This window comes from Electrophorus electricus, chromosome 12 (assembly GCF_041902795.1).
Source record: "Electrophorus electricus isolate QZ-2024a chromosome 12, ASM4190279v1, whole genome shotgun sequence".
Taxonomy (NCBI): domain Eukaryota; kingdom Metazoa; phylum Chordata; class Actinopteri; order Gymnotiformes; family Gymnotidae; genus Electrophorus; species Electrophorus electricus.
In genome coordinates this window covers 16,256,896-16,276,727 of record NC_137508.1, presented here as the reverse complement: position 1 = coordinate 16,276,727, position 19,832 = coordinate 16,256,896, and the positions used below count along the sequence as shown (strand labels likewise).

At 38.9% G+C, this 19,832-nt stretch overlaps 1 protein-coding gene across 7 annotated transcripts in view; it reads right to left on the bottom strand.

Annotated features, from left to right (window-relative positions):
• Positions 1 to 19,832, bottom strand: part of LOC113588360 (signal-induced proliferation-associated 1-like protein 2) — an 80,296-nt gene that overhangs the window by 36,804 nt on the left and 23,660 nt on the right. For all 7 annotated transcript variants that reach the window (XR_014126419.1, XR_014126420.1, XM_035531596.2 and 4 more), the window contains 7 exons: positions 17,874 to 19,634; positions 14,440 to 14,573; positions 13,481 to 13,669; positions 7,970 to 8,144; positions 7,192 to 7,295; positions 5,683 to 5,840; positions 4,692 to 5,268 (listed from right to left, as the gene is read on the bottom strand). Coding sequence is in view for 5 of the 7 variants with exons in the window: in XM_035531596.2 (XP_035387489.1) it covers positions 4,692 to 5,268; positions 5,683 to 5,840; positions 7,192 to 7,295; positions 7,970 to 8,144; positions 13,481 to 13,669; positions 14,440 to 14,573; positions 17,874 to 19,263 (2,727 nt within the window). In the remaining 2 variants the exon portion in view is untranslated. The remainder of the gene's footprint in view (positions 1 to 4,691; positions 5,269 to 5,682; positions 5,841 to 7,191; positions 7,296 to 7,969; positions 8,145 to 13,480; positions 13,670 to 14,439; positions 14,574 to 17,873; positions 19,635 to 19,832) is intronic.

The following is a 19,832-nucleotide window of genomic DNA, read 5'->3' as shown; positions in this document are numbered from 1 at the left end:
AAGCAGCTCCTGATCTCTGCCTCTGAAATATAACACCATAAAAGCTGCACTATGTACAACAGAAAAAAAAACAAAAAAAACATGCAGGCTAACCAAAGTAAGAGAACCAGATAAAAGTGGTGATATGACCCATGTGGAAAGGAAGTGACTACAGTCTGTCTGAAATGCACGGTCTGGCCCAATCCTGCCATCCTAGACACTGCTGGAACATATGGTTTTATATTAGAGTAAAACATTAGAGCAGTTTGAGGAACATCTGTTCTAGAGAAAGCTCCTCATGTTTTACCTTATCTATCAGCATCAGAAGACAAAATACTGTAAGGATAACTTTAAATCAGGCAAAGCTACATGTATACAGAGGAAGAAGGAGTGATGTATAGCTGTGTAAGCTCAATGTCATTTGAACTAGACAGTTTCTGGAAGCAATGCCAATTTGCATCAAAGAAATATTTATGCAATCCAAAGTTTTCTTCTGCTCACTATTATTACATATGCATCAGTGACCACCTAGTATGTGGGGGGAGAGGTAAAGAATAGATGTCTATACAGACCTGTAGAACAGACTATGACTAGAATTAGAACACACTGCCCAAGGAATGGGTTTCTGCAGTTAGGCCAATGCTGCTTTTAAATCCAGTGACAGAATTTCATAGCACAGACCACAAAAACTTACAAACACATAGCTTGCATCTTAGCACACAGGCATGTGGAATCAAGTGAGAGGGCATGATTAGCATAGTTAATGAGAAAACCCATCCTAACACTGATCCTCACAGGCTCATTTCACATGTTAATATATACTGTCCTTCTGGAGAGCAGCTGGATGTTATACAGACACAGGATACCATTTCTGTCTCATCACAATTTTTCCCTCCATTGCCCGAAGCCCCGTTTCCATGTGCATGCTCAACCACACACACGCACAACCACGAACTCAACCCTTGAGAACCCCTGAAGTGAAGTGGTTGGGTCTGTGACACGTGCCAAGCAGGCATGTGGCTAGGAGAAACAAGGACAGCTTCAGCTTGTGTTTTGACCTCCTGATTGCTGGCATTGGAGCCCTGCTGAGAGACCAGAAGGCTACCTGTTTAGAAGCACACAAAATACAAATAAGGAAATAGATAGAAACTATAGTTTCTCAACACATCAAGTAGGGTGCTTAGGTCTCAAAGAAGACTTTAAACCCATGGCTTGTAATAGTATATTTGTGTGGCATACTGCTTCAGTGATTTCAAGACAAAAGGGGATTTAATTGAACAAGTTTAATGCTAACACAGCAGCAAAGCCCTAGTGTTTTCAGTTTAACTGAAAAATCCAGCTTCTTCTTACCACCACAATAACCAGCTGCTAGGTAGCCTAGCTATGGGGACAGCCATGAAAACTCCAGGAGTGCAATAATCTCAAATTTCAAATCAAATGTATTTATATAGTACTTTTTACAAAAGATGATGTCACAAAGCAGCATCTCTCATCTCTTTCTCCATTAAATCATCTGGGGGTAGGTGACACTGGGGCCTTTCATAATATGGATTGAGTTTTCAACAGAATCAGAAACTCTGAAATCCACCATGAGACCTCTGTGGACATGATGGCAGGCATAGTACTGCATTGACATTGCAAAAATGAAACCTAAAAAGGAATGAGACTAATCCTATGTATCCAGCACACAGCAGCAATTCTGTGAGAGACTCATTTGTCCTCAACTCGCCAGGGACAGCCTAGACCAGAGGCAATCATATCACAATCCTCAGGGTTCAGGTCCTACAGATTTTCCAACCTCCCTTTATCTAGGAGTCAGTTGTGAGGACAAAGTGACTAACTGTTACATAAATTATTCAATCAACTACATGGGATTACAAGTCATAGGATGCGATTTGGAGTCAAGGTCCAGATTTGAATAGCACTGTCCTAGAACATCCCATCATAGTTGATGATTAAGTGTCAATATTCCTTCATTTAAAAACAAGACTACAATTGACCAGTCTTTGTAGATGCTCAAACAGCTCAGACTACCTTCCCTATACCTAAATATTAAACCATTTACGAACATCAATTAGATCTTTAAAGAGATTAATAGATGTTTAGTACTGTGTTCCCACTTCCAAGAAAATGCAAAGAAATAGTATGGAAATGCAGCTCAAGGACAGACACAGGAGAAATGGAAAGCAGCTCCTTTTGGACAAATTAACATCTTTTACTATCATAACAGTGAAATTTAAGTTATACAGTGTACATTCAGAATGTATCTAAGGGTATTATATTCACTGGATCTCTGTAAGCACAAAATAACCACAATCTCTCAGTGAATTTCTCCCACTCACTCCCTCTCCAAAAACATTACATTGCCAGAAGTGGAGATTCACTGAATTTCAACAGTCAAAATAAATCAAGAAGAAAAATCAAGAGCCCAGCAAGGTATACTAATACACCAGCCCAGGTCAAATGTTTCAGACGTTCATGACATTTGATCCTTCAGGGAAATTTTTTAAGAAGCTTATGATACATTTTCAGAGGCTTATGGAGAGCCAATTAGAAACCACAGATGTGATTTAGTTGCTCTCTAAGAAGTTCACAGGTTGCAGCTATGGCAGTCACACTAAACATACCCGCAAGAGATATAAAGCTAATCTTTAATTACAACCTCTACTTTTTGTTTAAACAAGCCCCTGGGACTAAGTCGGAAAAAATCTCAGTTGAATTGGCTGTGAGGGAATGATTAGATCTTTACCCCAGATAACCATAAAAAACAGCTCTCTCCAGAGAGAAAGGGCAGTGTTTTTATATAGCATGGTTAAAACTGTATGGCCTTTGATTAAGAGGGAAAAAAATAAAAAAATAAATTTTATATTATATTATATTATATTATATATATATATATATATATATATATATATATATATATATATATATACACACACACACACACACACACACACACACACACACACACACACACACACACACACACTGCAGATCAAAATTAGAGAACAATTCCTAAATGTTAAGGTCACTGTAGTCCTATGTGAATTTATCCTAACAGGAGTAAAAGAGCAGCATTTTAAGCTTATTTCATGAGTTGTATATATTCGCAAGCACAGTATAAAAACTTAAATGAGATAATTGAAAAAGAACACTGATCAAATTTAGAGAACACTTTCAGATACCTGCAAGTTATTGGTGTTAATATTGCACCTGGTGCTAATTTCCTTAATTATCTGACAAACACTATTTAACTGGCAGCCTAAGTCAAGTTTTCACTGACTTTGCAAGATGGTGAGCCATTCCAAAGTGACTGAAACTCTCCGGCAGCAGGTTGTCCACATGAAGTTAGTCATTCCAAGTCTGTGATTTCTAGAATATTGCGTCTTTACAACATCACAAACTCATTCAAATCCACCAAGAAGGCTGGTTGCCCATGAAAGACAAATGCAAGAGAGGACAGGATAACACGGAGAATCTCCATGGGTAATCGGTTCAACACTGCAGCTGGAATTGCTCGCCGGTTCAGCACTGAACAGGGTAAAGATCTATCTCGTCATACCGTGTCTTGACGTTTAAGAGCATTTGGACTGAAAGACCACTCTGCAGTGACCAAACCTCTATTAGCAGAAAGAATCAAAAGGCTAGACTAACCTTTGCTGAGGAGCATATTGTGTGGACAGAGGAGAAGTGGTCCAGAGTTCACTTTAGTGATGAAAGCAAGTTTAATTTATTTGGGTCTGATGGGAAACATTGTTTGTCGACAAACTGGGGAAACACTGAACCCAAAGTGTGTAAAGAAGTCAATGAAAGGTGGAGGAGGAAGTGTTATGGTTTGGGGAATGTTTTTGGCAACAGAAGTTGGACCCCTCATACAGCTACATGACAGAGTGAATGCAAGTGTGTATCAGAACCTTCTTCAACAACACGTGGTTCCTTCTTTGCATTCATCACTCAATCAGCCAGCAATTTTCATGCAGGACAATGTTCCCTGTCACACAGCAAAACAGGTAAAGCAGTTCCTTGAAACTGAAAACATTGAAACAATGAAATGGCCAGCCCAGAGTCCTGATCTAAACCCAATAGAAAACCTCTGGAAAATCCTTGGTGACAATGTAATGGCCAAGAAACCCACAACAGTCACTGAACTGTGAAAGAGACTGCAAGAAGAGTGGACCAAAATCACACCAGAGCAGCGTGAGGGACTAGTGATGTCCTGTGGCCGCAGATGTGCTGAAGTCATTCAAAGCAATGGCCTCTACACTTCCTACTGATTGGTGACTGTTGTAACCTTCGGAAAATTTAGTTGTAATCTTTCTCTGTGTTAGTCATTGCTGTTCTCTAATTTGGATCATTGTGTTTTCTGTAAAATAAAGGTTTTATGTTGAAATACCTTGGTTATTTTGTAAAACACTGTTCTAGTGGCATGGTATGCCCTTAACAAAAAATCTTTCAAATGTTGACCAATGAAGATTACATTATTTCTGAAAAAAATCAAGTGTTCATAAATTATTCTCCAATTTTGATCTCCTGTGTGTGTGTGTGTGTGTGTATGTGTATAAACACTACAGGTCAGAAGGAAGAAAAGGTAAAATTGAAAGAAATATCAAAATGAAAATATTAATGGCATAATAAGCTCATGAGCAAAGACCTTTGTGGCACCTACTATTTCCAGAGTCATTCCTGTGCTCAGGGTATGAGGAGGTGCTCACCTCAAGCCGCTGGACGATTTCCCTGATGTCCTCTCCACAGTTCTCCTGTGCTGAGAACATGACGCATTCACCACGTTCATAGAAGATCTTAATGCTCATAATGCTGGAAGTCCAGCCAATCACATCCCGGCAGGAGCAGTTGAAGACCACATTCTTGGACTCCTCCTCAATGAGTACAATGAATTCGTTGGAGATGCCAAGCAGGCACTCAACATCTGCTGATTGGCCAAAGTCCCGTGCCACCACACTCCATGTTATAGCTCCTACACTGTGTAGGTGGGCATCCTTCCGTGGCTTGGCTCTCTCCTTCTTCTTCGCACCCAATGTGATGAAGCTGAACTTCACAGCTGAGTCCACAGTGGCTGTGCTCACAAAGTTCTCTGCAAGGTCTTTAAGGTACTCTTGGCGTGTGCGAGTTGCCATGGCTCGGAACTTCTCCGACTTGTGTGCTGCATTTTCACCATTGATTACCTTGGCCAGTAGGAAGTCCCTGAATACAGCTGACTTTGGGAAGGTCACCCCTTTAGGAATGGGAGGACCAAATGGAGGCACATCTTTTGATCTGGATACAGCAACACTGCAAGTGATAGGAAGAAATAAAGTTGTAATCTCATAATATTTTAATCAATTTTAGAAGTGATATACATTACTTGGTTTTGCTATTTTTGTAAATACCGTTATCATCAACAGCCCAACTAGGCAATCTAGTTGCTATCCCAACTAGCAACAGTTAAATCCAGGACTATGAAACACTGATTACACCTCTAAATTAAAAATCAAAAAAGCATATAGGATTCTACTGATTTGCAGAATTAGGGGCATACCACTTAAACGCTGCAGTGATTTGTTATCTCCTTCAATGAGGTTAATAAAGCTAGTTTAACATCAAAGCTAATTCTTCAGCTGTCTAAAGAGTACTGCTCAAATTCAAAAATCCCTCAGGGACAGACAGGTTAATTTAATAATGATGATTTCATCATAGCAGACATACCTGTAACAGACAATTTCAGTGCAGGGGTTGTGAACTTTGACAGTAACAAACACATGCTGGAAGTGGGAACGAATGTTTTTAGGGGTGAAGGGCAAGGCTCCTGGTTCCTGAAACACGATGGTGACGATGTCATTTCCTATATGTCTTTTTCTTAGCAGCTGGAGGGAGATAAAGAAAGAGGGAGGGAACACTATCTTAAAATGATCTAAATGAAAAACAGCAGCATTAGAGGATGTTTGTATTAAAATGATTTGAAAGCCCTGATGATTTGGAGTGAATCATAATGCTTCTGAATGCATAAAATCCATGCAAAATATTTCTATTAAATGATGGGGTGGAAATATTTGACCAGGGAAGGGTTGAACAATATGGACAAAAATACCACACTTCGGGTACACTGCCACATATTGTGACTGGCATAGGTAAATAAATGAAAGTATTTTGTAAACCCCTGAAGGTTAAAGAATGCCCAGCATTAATACTCACGTTTACTGAGAATACAACTGATACATTAAAATATACACTGAACACTTATCTGAAAATTTGAGATTTGTCAGGATGGTCAAAGAACACAAAACAAAATGCTTCTGAGTACAGCAAAGGTCAATATTACAGTAATGATTAATTAAACATTATACAGCAATAGAGTAAAGAAACAAATTAGAAAATGTATATTAAATAAAAAACAAGGATACCCTTAACAGGAAGGAAACAAGGCTATCTATAATATTTCAGTACTTAAGCCTGTCTACTTTTCTCACCAAACTAGACTAAAAACAAACACAGTAAGCTTACACAAAATCCACTACCAACCGTGAGGGCTTCATTCCAGACAGAAGTGGTAAGTAAGATGAGTTAATTATAGAAACCATCCATATCTATAGTCATCCAGAAAGGCCAACACCACCTGACTATATGACTATATGGCTAACGCCACGTGTGCATCATGTTTTTGCAGAGGATGATGAGGGTCAGGATCCAGACCTATGAGTAAGACTGCGGGCTGTTGGGGTGCCCAGCTCCCATTTGTAAAGCCACATGGGCCAGAAACAAACAGGATTATGGGCGCAACAGGATGGATGATGGACAAGCTTTGCTTAAACAAGCTTTGCTTAGAAAAGCTTACCACCATATAATCAGCCCTCTTCTGTTTTTAACTAGGGCTTTCTGTCAGAAAAGTTGGCCACTAGCCAGGGGTCTAGAGAGCTGCTATCTGATTTATGAGGCCACCTTTTAACTATTTATTTATTTGTATTGTTTATGTCAGCAATTATAGCAGGTAGCTGACACAGCTAACACTCTCCTGAAGACTTATAGATCATTGTCCACATTTGCAATTTAGCACCATTGCCACAACAAACATCTGATGCAACCCCAGAAAAGTAAAAAGGACAACGGCAGGTAGTTAAAAAAAACAAACAAAAATCAAGATATTTATCTAGGACAATTCAGATAAAATCTGACCTTCATATAAATGTCCCTTTAGAGCTTAAACATAAGCACACTGACCTGTTGTCTGTTGTTGGGAGTGTAGGGGAGGAGAGTGGACACATGAAACATTAGCTCATAGTCCTTGTACGTAGTGTAAAGGGAGTGGGTTCCAGTGGAGTCCGCTGTAATGGCAAGACACACATGGTGCTTAGTCAGAAAAGCTACAAAGCAAACATGGACAACAGAGAAGCCCCTGTGAACGAGGAAGAATAAACTGAATAAGAACTGGACATAGATTATTTCAAATAAAGGCTTAATAGCACACACACAAATGTTTATAGAAACATATACAAACATGCTCTTTATTGAAAAGAATAAATGACAAGTCAAGGTTCATTGGATGGCATCCTAGCCAAGCATAGTGACAGCAAGACAAAACAGCTGCTTCTCCCACTTCCCTGCATGCACCATCACTTCCAATTAGTGTCAGGCGTGAGCTTTCTGCTTGTGTGCGCATGCGTGTGGGGGGATAGCTCATGAATGGAAAGGTAAAAGGTAAAATAAAGAACACATGAGGGTGTTTAAAAATTCATTGAATCAAACACACTTCAGTGAAAGCACTGGAAGCTGAAAAAACAGATGAAAATGGTTGTGCAGACATGTTCTAAAGGGACTGAGCATGGTGCTGTTTGAACTTTGAACCATTTCTAATCAAAGTATAGGTGGTTTTGTTTATATCCTGCATTTCTTTCAACCTGCACATCCATGTCATTGGACCTTATGCAATTTTATGGAAAACAATATATTAACAAAAACATTTTCTGTGTTTTTAAGCTAAAGTTGTTTGTGCGCATACTCTTATTATCCAGCTGTGCTCTGTACTTGGTGAAGCCCTTCAGCCGCACTCTCTGGCCCAGCAGGTCCAGGAATTCATCCAGTGCAGGCCCTGCACTTTCGTTATTGTACATTTCCTCTTCTGTGCTCTGACCCGCCTTACAGTACAACACACCCACCTTGTGCTGGAAACTTAACTGCAAGACAAGCCAACAAGCGCACACGCGCACATGCAAACACACACATGTGAACACGTGTGCCATATACTTCAAAACATGTATACAAAGCTTTTCAAAAGAAACAACGTTTTTTGGGAATCGTGATAAGAAAATGTGTGATATATTAAAAAAAAACTGGTTAATTTGACCACGAAATACATTTACAGTAAAACAGCTTTAGAAAATGTTCTCATTCCCATGTTTACCAGTGCAGTTTAACACAGAAGTCTTTATAACTGATATATACAACATGCTCTCTAACAAAAGATTTAAAATGTAATTTGTTACAGATTACTGATTATCTACTAAAATTTATCTGTAACAATTAGTTAATCCATAAGGCAACTTATTGTAACAACCTTGAATTTCTTAAACCCAACAAAATAATTTATCTCATGGTAGAATGTCACCTCAGATAAGTAATGCTTTATTCGCTTTGTATTGTATTTATTTGTATGTTAACACAACTTTGTAATTAATATAGTCTGTGAACATAATCCAGGCATATTTAGCAGTTAATGTCTAATCTTATGGCTATGACTGGCAAGGGAGGGACTGTAGTGGTCCTTGGGGTCAAAGGGCTACAATCCACAACTTCCTTGGTGCATCAAACTATGACCTTTTAACTTCCCCATGTCTTTCCTTCATTTGCATATGAGACACTGGCTGCCATCAAATGAAGACTGAACACTCACCTCTTCACTGAAACACTAAGCACTCAGTGGGTAAAAAAAATACCATCTTCTTGTCCATTCTAGTTAGAACTTTAGTGTGATAGCCTGGATCATATAAGTATCCTTATCTTAAGAATACTAAGTCACTCTGGACAAGGGCATCTGACAAATGCTGTAAATGTAAATACTGCAGTATAATGTACTGCAGTCCATTTGAACACTGGAGCTGGCAAAGCAATAGATCTGAACAAAAATAAAGAATGTTAAGGTGTATGATATAAAATCCACCTACTGGAATTTTTAAGCAGCCCATGTTGCCTTGTGTGTCTTCTATATTTCACCAATGTCAACTGCTGGAGCACTAATTTCTTTTAAAAATTACATAAATATTCACAGATAAACAAACTGCTTCATCCCTTTATTTTCAGTGATCTTATTGGAATTAATGATTCTGAATTTCTCAACAGATTCAGATTAATAAATTGTTTTTCACATTTACCCACTGCTTTTATAAACACTAAAATCAGATATCAAAAAACTAAATACAAATGTAAAGTTAACCTATCGCAAAGAACAGCATACAGACATCAGGTATAAACCTTACTATTACAAAAGATGCTTTGTGTGAAAAAACAGCATTTGCAAAGAGCTCAAGCCATTAATTTGTGAACAGCAGTCTAAAAGGTAAAAAATGCAGAACGTTTCACTCATTAATCAGCAACCAGCACCTAGGGTTTGACAAAGCTTTTCTTTATCAAAAAGGATAGGAAAATGTTAATTAAATGGGGCACATACAGAAGAATAACAAGCAGTAAGCACTCAAATGAGATCCATGCCACTTTGATTCAGTGTGTGCTTGTCCGTGGTTTTAATACAAGGTAAAGCAGAGCAGAGTCTGCAGATCTATCACTCAGTAAAAGGCCCTGTGAAATGTCACTAAACCATGTAGATATTATTTCAAAGACAAAAAAGCACAGTAAAAAAAAAAAGTAATTTAAACATTCATCTGAAATTACCAGTGACTCTGCATGAGATTTTGCGGGAGTGTTCTTTAGAGCTAAACTGACAACTAAAATACATGTTTGGCTGCAAAAGATCACTGGAAAATAGCAGAATGATAACTGTAGAATACTGGTTCATGTTTAAAATAACCTTTGGTTAATAAGACCCTGATTATGTATTGTAAAATTAGAGAGATATTAGGACATTTGACCCACACTTCTAATAAACTAATCCATTATGCAACTTTACTAGGTACAAGCTTCCAGAGCATGACTGATGGGACAAGAAGCAGGATTCCCAGTACTCTGTAGTTGCTATTTCTGAGCTCCAGATTCAGTCATCTCTCTTATATGAGCCAAGTGTCACTGAATCCAGCAGTGTCAACTCAGGTTCAGCTAATGTAGTGCAGAGAAGATGGACCAAACTGCTGCAAAACAGTCTATGCATCAGTTACACAACAAGCCTATACTTAACAGACAGAATAGACTTCTAAAGTTATTATATCTTGTCATTTTTGCAGAGTATAAGAAAAATAACAGACAAAGAACAGCCTGCCAACAGAAGGTGTGAGTATAAATCAGTGTTAGCTAGCCACTGTTGGCTTCAGCATGCTCAGTAGGGTTCTGAACCCACATTTCTGTAAAGTTGCTTTGTAACAGTGTCTATTGTAAAATGCCCAGAAATGCACTGAAATTAATTTTAAATGACTCAAAATGAAATTGAAGTCAGCACTACAAATGATGATATATTCTGTCACTGACATTTTACTCTCCCCCGAAACCTTAGGTAATCTTCTGAAACCAACCACTTTAGGGGGACAAAATATGGGCATATGTCCCCATCTCGGTGTTTGACTGGACAAAACTGTAGCATAAATTGCACACAAATCTAAAAATGACAGTTATGAGCACACACATGCACAAGCATGCACAGAAAGAGCAAGAGAGAGAGAGAGAGAGTGAGTGATCTTTCTCTCTTTTCTTTACTCACAGCTGCAGGGTCAGTGTGTCCTGAGCCTGGTAGAAACAGAGACTGGGAAAAGACACTGTTACTCCATGTGTACTGAGTGCTTTACATAATGTCCTCATTTGCTCTCTGTGACATCACTGTTTTTCTGCATCCCTGGGCTCTCTTGTGACATCTGCTTATAATATACTTCACAAACATCTATATGCTGACCAACTGCCCATCCACTGCTGCCACCTCACAATCCTACTTTTGCCAGTCATGTCCTGCTCCATACTGACTGTTCAGCCCCATCATAATGTTCAATTCAGTCACAGCGCACCTATACATATAGCCACTACACAGGCTGGATGATTTGTGTTGTGTGAATGTATAATATTACTGGATTACTGGATAATTGAATGTATAGGATTATTATACAAATGTACAACCTTCCAGCAGTCCAGATGACAATGACTACCAAACACAGCCATTCAGAGGTTTGGAGCTATAGTTTCCATAACTAAATGAGAAAGATAAAACTAGCCAGGGGAAATCCACTATGCAATATTACTGTAGCATAATACAATGTGAACATTCTTTTCTTTTGTGCCTTTATGCTCTTTTTGTAGCCTTAGTGGGTGACAGACTGTAGACCATTAGTCTATTATGTCACATAGACGCTATTTCTTAGTCAGCCCTCAGGCAGAGACTGCTTACTGGGTCAGCTCACTACACATAATACTTCCCATGGATTTATAAAGTGAGGTTGGGTAGGCTAAGGGCAGGTACTCCCATTACCAGGAGTACAAAATGATACACATCAGAAAATTTGTGGGGGTTTTTTAAATAAAAAATATATTAGATCTTGGAGGAATACATAAGAGCAATATACTCAAGTAATTAAAGAAACATTACATTGCCAGAAAATAATAAATATTTTACACAATGTAAAATAAAAAGTACCAGAAAGTAAGTCAGACAAGTCTTGAAAAAAAAAAAAGTACAATGATTCTCAGTATTATTATACTGTAAAATTCTCATTATGATTAGTAGGTGACAGTAACTTTTACAAGATAATCCAATTCAGCAAATACAGTCTTGGTATTTTTTTCCTCTTTTTTCCTGTCTGTGGCTTCAGCACATGATTTAAGACTTTCAAGCAGAAGCTTAGAAGACTTGAAGATATTAGAAGGCTGTGATCTGCTAGGTTGTTTCTTTTACTGATGACGAATGCTTTCAGGACTTTTATCTGCTCTGGAAAAAAACACTTTTCACTCCCTTTTCTCACGGATTTATGTTGGCAGTTCCATACAATTAGGCAGTCTCTGACTGTATCTGGGTTTTAATAGGCTTTGTTACAGAAACTACTAGATGTTGCCTACATTACACACACACACACGGACATCAGCCCTGCTTGCTAAGTGCTTATACAGTTGATCTTTATTTTGTTTAAAACGGCACAAAAATCGATATTCAGTTTAATATAAATACATGTTAGCATTTGGTTGGAAATGCACACATTACCTCTCATGCCATTGATACAACAGAAACTTGTCAAGCTCCAAAAGTAAATAATAATACAACCACATATGCCATTAAATGCGACTTGACAGAATGCAGGAGATAACCTGTAATGTCAGTGGCTGACTGTACTGAGTGCAAAATGGAGATTGCTGTTGATTTCTTCACACTTAGTTTCTGCTGTTAATAAGGGTCATACTGTTATCCCTAGGCAGGAAACAATGACTCACATGGGAGTTGTGTGTGGGTGGGTATGTAGGTGGGTGCATGGGTGGGGGGAGGGGGAGGGTGTGTGTGTGTGTGTGTGTGTGTGTGTGTGTGTGTGTGTGTGTGTGTGTGTGCGCGCGCAAGTCTTACAAATCTTACAGTAGTCTTACAGTAAAAATCCCAGTTAGATTTGTGGTCCTTATGAGAACCTCTGATACATTGTTGAGGGAACTGCACTAGCCAACAAAATCATGCTAACAAATAGCAGATTCTTTGATAGTCAGATAAGTAAAATGGGTTCCCCCTCCACTAGTGCCCATTTAGGAGATCATGCATAGTGGTTTCCACTTAGGACAAAATGAGCCATAACACTGATAAACAATCTGCTCAAATAAAAATACCAATTATACTGCATAGGAAATCAGACGCCATTATCTATGAATTAACATGGCCTTCTAGATATATGACTCACTCTTCATTTGAATTTCTTCTTGATGGCAAAAAGGAGGGCTGAGAAAAATCAGTGGAAGCGAGGGGCTTTTATTGATTCACCTTTAACATGATATTGCCTGTGCTTCTACAGTCACTGGGAAGCCAGGGGAATATAAGCAGTGTTGACAGGCACCGTCAACTTTGACAAGAAAAATAACTCTCTCCTTTTGTTTTTGATATCTAAATTAGATGGTGGAAGAACAGGCAAGAAATACAATTTCAAACCCATTTTATTTGTTCAGGCCTATGTCTCTACTGGAAGTTCATATGATGTGAGAATATGCTGGATTCTGAACTGCCACACCAATTCATCCTACTCACAATGTCACTGATTAATGCTATTCCACTACTGAAATAGTCAGAAATGTTAATTGGCCTTACTTTCAATGCACAAGTTGTCACAAGGGTAAAAGTACAGTTTTTAAAAAGCCACATGGTGATGAGAGGAGAGGAAGCAAAAGTAAGACTTACCCCCTGCTCATCCAGTTTGAGGAGTTGTTCAGGGACTTTGGGAGAACCGAGGGCCAGGCGAAGGCAGTGGATGTTCAGCTCAGGAACCACATACTCCAAAACTTCCTTCAGGGGGAGACCACGGGCTGTTCCATGCCTGGCTGTGGAGGGCACTGCGTCCTCCAGAACTGCTCCTCGTAGTGTAGTCAGCTACAGAGAGTGAGCAAGAGTGTGAGAGAATGGAGAGAGATAGAGAGAGAGAGTTAGAAAGCAAAAGGGAGAGATGTAGCACTTAGCAAAATGGAGAGCAATAGGGTTTTCATAATATTAATATGCAATGCAACATCAATATGCCTTAAAATGTATTAGTGAACCCCTGATGTATTTTTTTTTAACCAAAATTATTCAATGACAGAAAACATATACCATTATTTATTCACTTTTGCCTATTTTAGAAAGAGCTTGAGGGAGTCTAAAGGTCTTAATAAGAGGTCATTAAAGATGGGGGTAAATGTAGTCTTGTGGACCAAGGTGATATTAAAACCCAAACCTGTGTGCTGAACTAATATTCTAACCAATATTTCTGTAATTTATTTCATGGACACAGAAATAACTGAAATAACTGAAAACAGTAAAAAGCCATTAGGAGTTAAAAGAGATGTATGTGTGTGTGATATGTGGAAAAAGAAAGAAAAAAATACACACTGCCCTCAAAACTGAACGCTTCTCCACTCCACTGCTTTACTGCAAAATGACTATTAGTTTGTGGGGAACAAAGCTTCAACAAAGCTTTGGAGATTGCAGAAGGCAACGACTGTGGACTGAGTGATGTGTGCTTAAGTGTTCAGTTTTATGACATTTTTTGACAGTAAAAAAAATAATTGTTAATAAAAAATAACAGTATATAAAATAAATAATTAGTAATCCCTGACTGCCTCAGCCGTGATGCCTGACATTTGGATAAGAATTTGATGATTTACCTGGCTGGTCCTAAATACAATACGATAACTGTATGGTGATCCCTCTTTCTCTTTCCCATCTTCAAGCTTCTCTCTTCGCACACTGACAGCCACAGGGCCAAGGTTCTCATCCACCCCAAAGTAATTCTGGTGGTCTGAAAGTTATCAGTGAAAGAGGAGAATAGATTAAAGACAGAGAGGAGATATTAGTAGACATTCTTTCATTCTAGCAGTATTCTTCTGGCTCTCTTAGGCCATTAATGTGAGTGGTATGTTAAAATACAAGAAGAACTGCACAAGAGCAAACTGATCTATGGACATTTTACTGTATTGACCCAGCAAAAATGCTACCAGCTAACTTCCTTACCACTTTTGTTTTTCCCTTCCATGTTTGCTGACTAGTACACTGGTTCAATAAGTGTTAAGATAGGTGGCTAAAATCCCATTGGTAGGTTGAGGGCAGGTTGAGGTTAAAAAAGGTCTGTCTGGTAAGACAGCATATACAGTTTTCTTGTTGCCAGCAAAGTTGACATAGCCCATTCTTTTTGTGCAAATATCTTAGTAGCAGACAGGATCTACAGTAGTTAGAATATGTTCAACAAATTTTCATATGCATTCATTTATATCTGTAATTGTAAAAAGAGTATATTAATTCAGCCATTTTTTTTTAACAATAAAAGACTTGCATACTGGTTTGTTGTATGGCAATATACTAAATTAAAAAGCTTTGCCCAGTATATATATATAATACAGGATTAGTTAGTAAAGTTTTGATTGTATTCTAGTTTATTTGCCTTTTAACAGAATTGATTGTTTAAGGAGATAATTGAGGGTGTCCTATAACCTTTTCCTTATCTCATTTACGTTTATAGCATTTAGCTGACACTTTTATCCAAAGCGACTTACAATTATGACAAGTACAACTTGAGCAACTGAGGGTTAAGGGCCTTGCTCAGGGGCCCAACAGTGGCAGTGGTGGGGCTTGAACCAGTAACCAAGTCAAGTACCTTAACAAGAACTGTAACCCCTGACCTACCACTGCCAGGTCTCCTCTTTTCCTCAGCTCAGTGTTTAATTCAGTGCTCTCAAAACAAATGAAGAGTTGAAATAAGAGATGGAGAAGCAAGATTTGTGCATTTTGGGACATCCTGCATCATTTTAGGCCATTATGTGCAGGGCATGACATCATAGAGTAGGCAAATACAATACATCATTTAAAATAAAGTCTGCAAAATTCATTTTTCAATAATGTCTCATATAAAAACTAAGATGGCTTTCATAAGAGGACATTCACTACTGGGAATTAACACTGCAAATTTGGAACTATTTGGAGAAATGAGTGGAAGAAGAAAACAAAATTAGACTACTGATAGACATGGTTTACAGTTCTTTAGCCTCCAGTTTTCATATTTTAAGCCCCATGGCTAGAAAATAACCTTCTTGAAATCATACCATCCCTAAAACGTATAGAAGAGAGAAATCCAGTTTCCTTAAGAAATCACTCCACATTAATTCAACTCCATCTTGCAGATTTCAGTCATGTTCAGGTGTGTTCAGTGACAGAATCACTGCTTTGAAGTCTGCCTTCCTTATAAAGGAGATCTGTTTTTGGTCAAAATGTCTTAGTCTCAAAAGCTATCAAATTTAGCCCATCATAAGACACTCATGATTTTTTTTCTTAAAAAGTGCTTGCTGTAGCCCATGACTAGCTGCTGGAATTAGGCCTTAGCAATTTTAGCATTTATACAAATTGTTCTGAGGGATTTCTAATGATATGGTAAGGCTAGTAATTGTAATTGTAACCAAAGTTGCCACTAAAAAAACTTCCACAGAGTATAGATGACACTGAGAAAAACAAATAAGTTGGTATCTCATTAACAGATCACTGTGACCATCCTAAAGATAGGTTACCTGACAAAAAGAGTACTCAGAATAATACCCAGAATAGCATTTATTCCTTATTTTACTTGTAGATTATATTCACTGTTTATTTTTTTCTAAAGCAGGCTTAAAAAAAAAAAAAGACTACATGAATGCAAACTTCATCAAAAGGGTCATCATTCCAAGAACTATAACTGTAAATACATGACATAGCAGGTGCCTAAAAAGGATTACACAGCTCTAGACAGGTCTTAATACTTTTCATTGTTACAATTTTTTTAAAGAGGTCATACTAGGAGTAGGAGTACTGTGAACCTATGGGGAAAATGCCCTAAACAAACAACCTTTAATGTCATTCAATAATGAATGATAATGTGGATTCCATAATTAACAGAAACTGTTAATCTCAAGAGTTCACAAGATCCTTAAATGGAAAGGACTAACATTTTGTTGACTCTAAAGATTATGTTAGTATGATGACTTAAATAAATACAATATCATCCCAGTTGTGATTCATGTGAAATGTGGTGAGAAATATGAACAGATATTAGAATATCAAAAACAAATTACTTTAATCATTTGGTTGCATCATCTCAATATGGGCTAATAGGAGGAGATGAAAACTTAAATGAAAAGGTAACTAGTGACAAGGAAGCCTAACCAGGAAACTGGAATGACATGATAAAGTTCTGTAGAACTGTGTTGTGTGTCACTTCCTGTGCAAGTTATGTATGTTTGCCTGTCAAAAAATACATACACAGAAAAAGTTTAGTCAATGCTACTTCCTGCATCATGCAGATGAGGGGTTAGGGTTAGGGTTGCAGAGAGTGTAGAGAGTTTTACATCTTACCATTTCAAATGCCCAATGTGGTAGTTTACTTACTGTTTTGACAGATTGTGAAAAATCGTACTGCACAAATACAGGTGTTACTTTTACAGACGGACTACTAATTGTCTCTTGTGGATGCAGTGTCAGGCATGCCCTCATAAGTTTCCTAAAAGAATAAGACCACTAACATGATTTATCATCATTTGATCAGGACTCATTTTGCAAGGGTAGGTACATGTCAGATATGGAGGAGGCATGACTGTGCTGTTCACCCATACACTGCAACATTTTTCAGTATAGAACCACGGGAAACAAGGATTCCGACATAAAGCCACTGTTTCTTAGGGCAAACAAATAGCCAATAAAATACACTAAGCTAAGCAGGTATATTCTAAGAGCCATTCTTGGCCTGCCAGCACAGAAGCACCTCTCCATGGGCAACAGCTGCACAGCACCCTACACTTCCTTTTCCTCATCTCACATAACAAACCAGAGCATTTGGACAGGAGTGAAATCATTCACTGTGCATGAAAACGCAGCCCCCATCCCCCACTTGCAAACATTAACAAACAAATTTACTAACAAACAAAGCCTACTATTGCGCAGGCACTTGCAGTACAGTAAAACATGCCTTAATGGCACATACATCATTATTTGGAACGCATCAGGACTTCACTGATAAAATGTGATTAATTAATAAGGCTCACATTTTTTCATGTACACTACACACATTGATAAGGCTTACCTTTTCCATAGAAATACTTGTGGTAATAGTATGCTCCTAAGTCGATGTGCTCAATGATGTATCTCTTGACTTTTTCACGATGAATGGGCTGGTTTTCCCGTGGCACCTCCAGCACAGAAACACCAGCATTGGTACAATGAGAGCTTAATGAAGATTCAAAGGAACAATTTTCCCCTCCACCACTGTAGGTGGCACTGTTGGTCCGAGAGAGAGAAATCCTTCTCTCGCCCTCACCACCAATCTCATTGCGGAAATGTGGGCAGCTTAATACTAGCCCATTGCTCTTTCCATCGCCCTCATCAGCATCCAGGTTCTCCTTAGGGTTTATGTCTTCATGGCTGCCGAGTAGGGGCTCAAACATGGGTGCAGGGCTGCAGGTATTTCCACTTACTGCACAATTTCCTGGGACTTGATACTGTGAAGCAGCTGAGGCACCAGTGGTTGTGTTCTTTCTCTGACCAAGGCTGGCTCGGTTTGCTACTGCTTCACTGACGTTGAAGAGTATACTCTGGACATCGTAGTGTGCAAAGCACTTCTGAAAGCTGAGAGGCCGCTGGTCATCCTGTTCAGTGGACAGCCTGAGACCATCGTGCTCGCTCTTAATGGTTCTCAGCTTGCGAAAGAGTGATGTCTCAGATGACTCTGACTTAAGCCGCCGCATGAAGGACTTCTCTCTCTCTCGGCTGTAAAGAAGGGAACTGTCCACATAGTCATAGCCTGAGATATGAACAAATTCTCCACGGGCTATCTGAGCTGCAGTTTGCAAACTAGGTGAGAGACCAGTATCACAACACAGAAGCTCTGGAAAACCAGTTGGAGGTGCACTCCGATGGTCCAACATATCTACTCTGTAACCCTTTAACAATGTAAAGAATACATCCCCACCTAGACCTTGACGGTCAATAGAGGAAGTACTGCCATACTCCCGATGCAATGAGGCACCAGTGTTTGGGTTGATGGCATTTTGGTCCATTACATCTTCAGTGTCTATATCACTGATGGTCACATCACTGTTACTTCGCTGCCGTATAGGATGAAGTCCCTTTAAAGGGGATCGACTCAAAATGTCACTCAGTGAATATTTTGTGTCATTAAGATCGAGTTCCAGAGGTTTTTTGCTCATTTCAGAGATTTCTATGCTTTGGTTGAACTGCCCATTTTGGAAGGCCATAATAACATTCTCATAGTTTGGTCCATGTGGGCTATCCCAGAGCTCCTTTTTTGGGGGCCAGTCTGACACCCTGGCACGCACCCCCATTTTGGGCATGGCAGGTGTGCCATTGGGTTTTCCACCCCCCTCATGCTTCCCCTGTGGGTTGGTAGCTGGAGGCCCCATGCTCCCATTCAAGGTCTTCAGTTTCCCTTTGAACAACTCCTCTGAAGACTGCATGACTTTAGAGGAGCCTGGAGCCCTCCAGTGACTACGCAGGCAGTGACTGCGTTTTTTTTTTGTCTATGCCAGGGCTTAAGATGACATCCTGTTTGCAACTGCTTGGGAAAGTGAGCTCTCAAGCTGCCTATCAGTTACATTGTCATGGGTTACCCAACTGAGTTTCAGGAAAGAGAGGAGCTGCTTTTTCCCCCCACAGGCTTCAGCATGAAGGGCAAACCTTCAGCATGGGCAAACCTTCAACTTATTTCCTCAGAAGTAGCTAATTCAATGACAGACAAACAGCATTTTGGATGTTAGAGCTGGCTAAGACACTGAAGTTCAGAGACACAGGCCTCCTTTAACAAAGCTGAGCATGACAGTTGGAGAATCTGAAAAAAAGAAGAATGAAAAATTAATATCTAGAAAAAGAAAATCGATAAAGTTGCTCTGTAAAACATGGAGGTAACAATTTCATGACAAAAAAAAAGGCACAATTAAGATTAGGAGTTAGGGTTTGTGTTACAGCACATGCCCAATACCCCTTATATGGATCAGGAACAAAACACATTTAGAATATTTTATCAGAT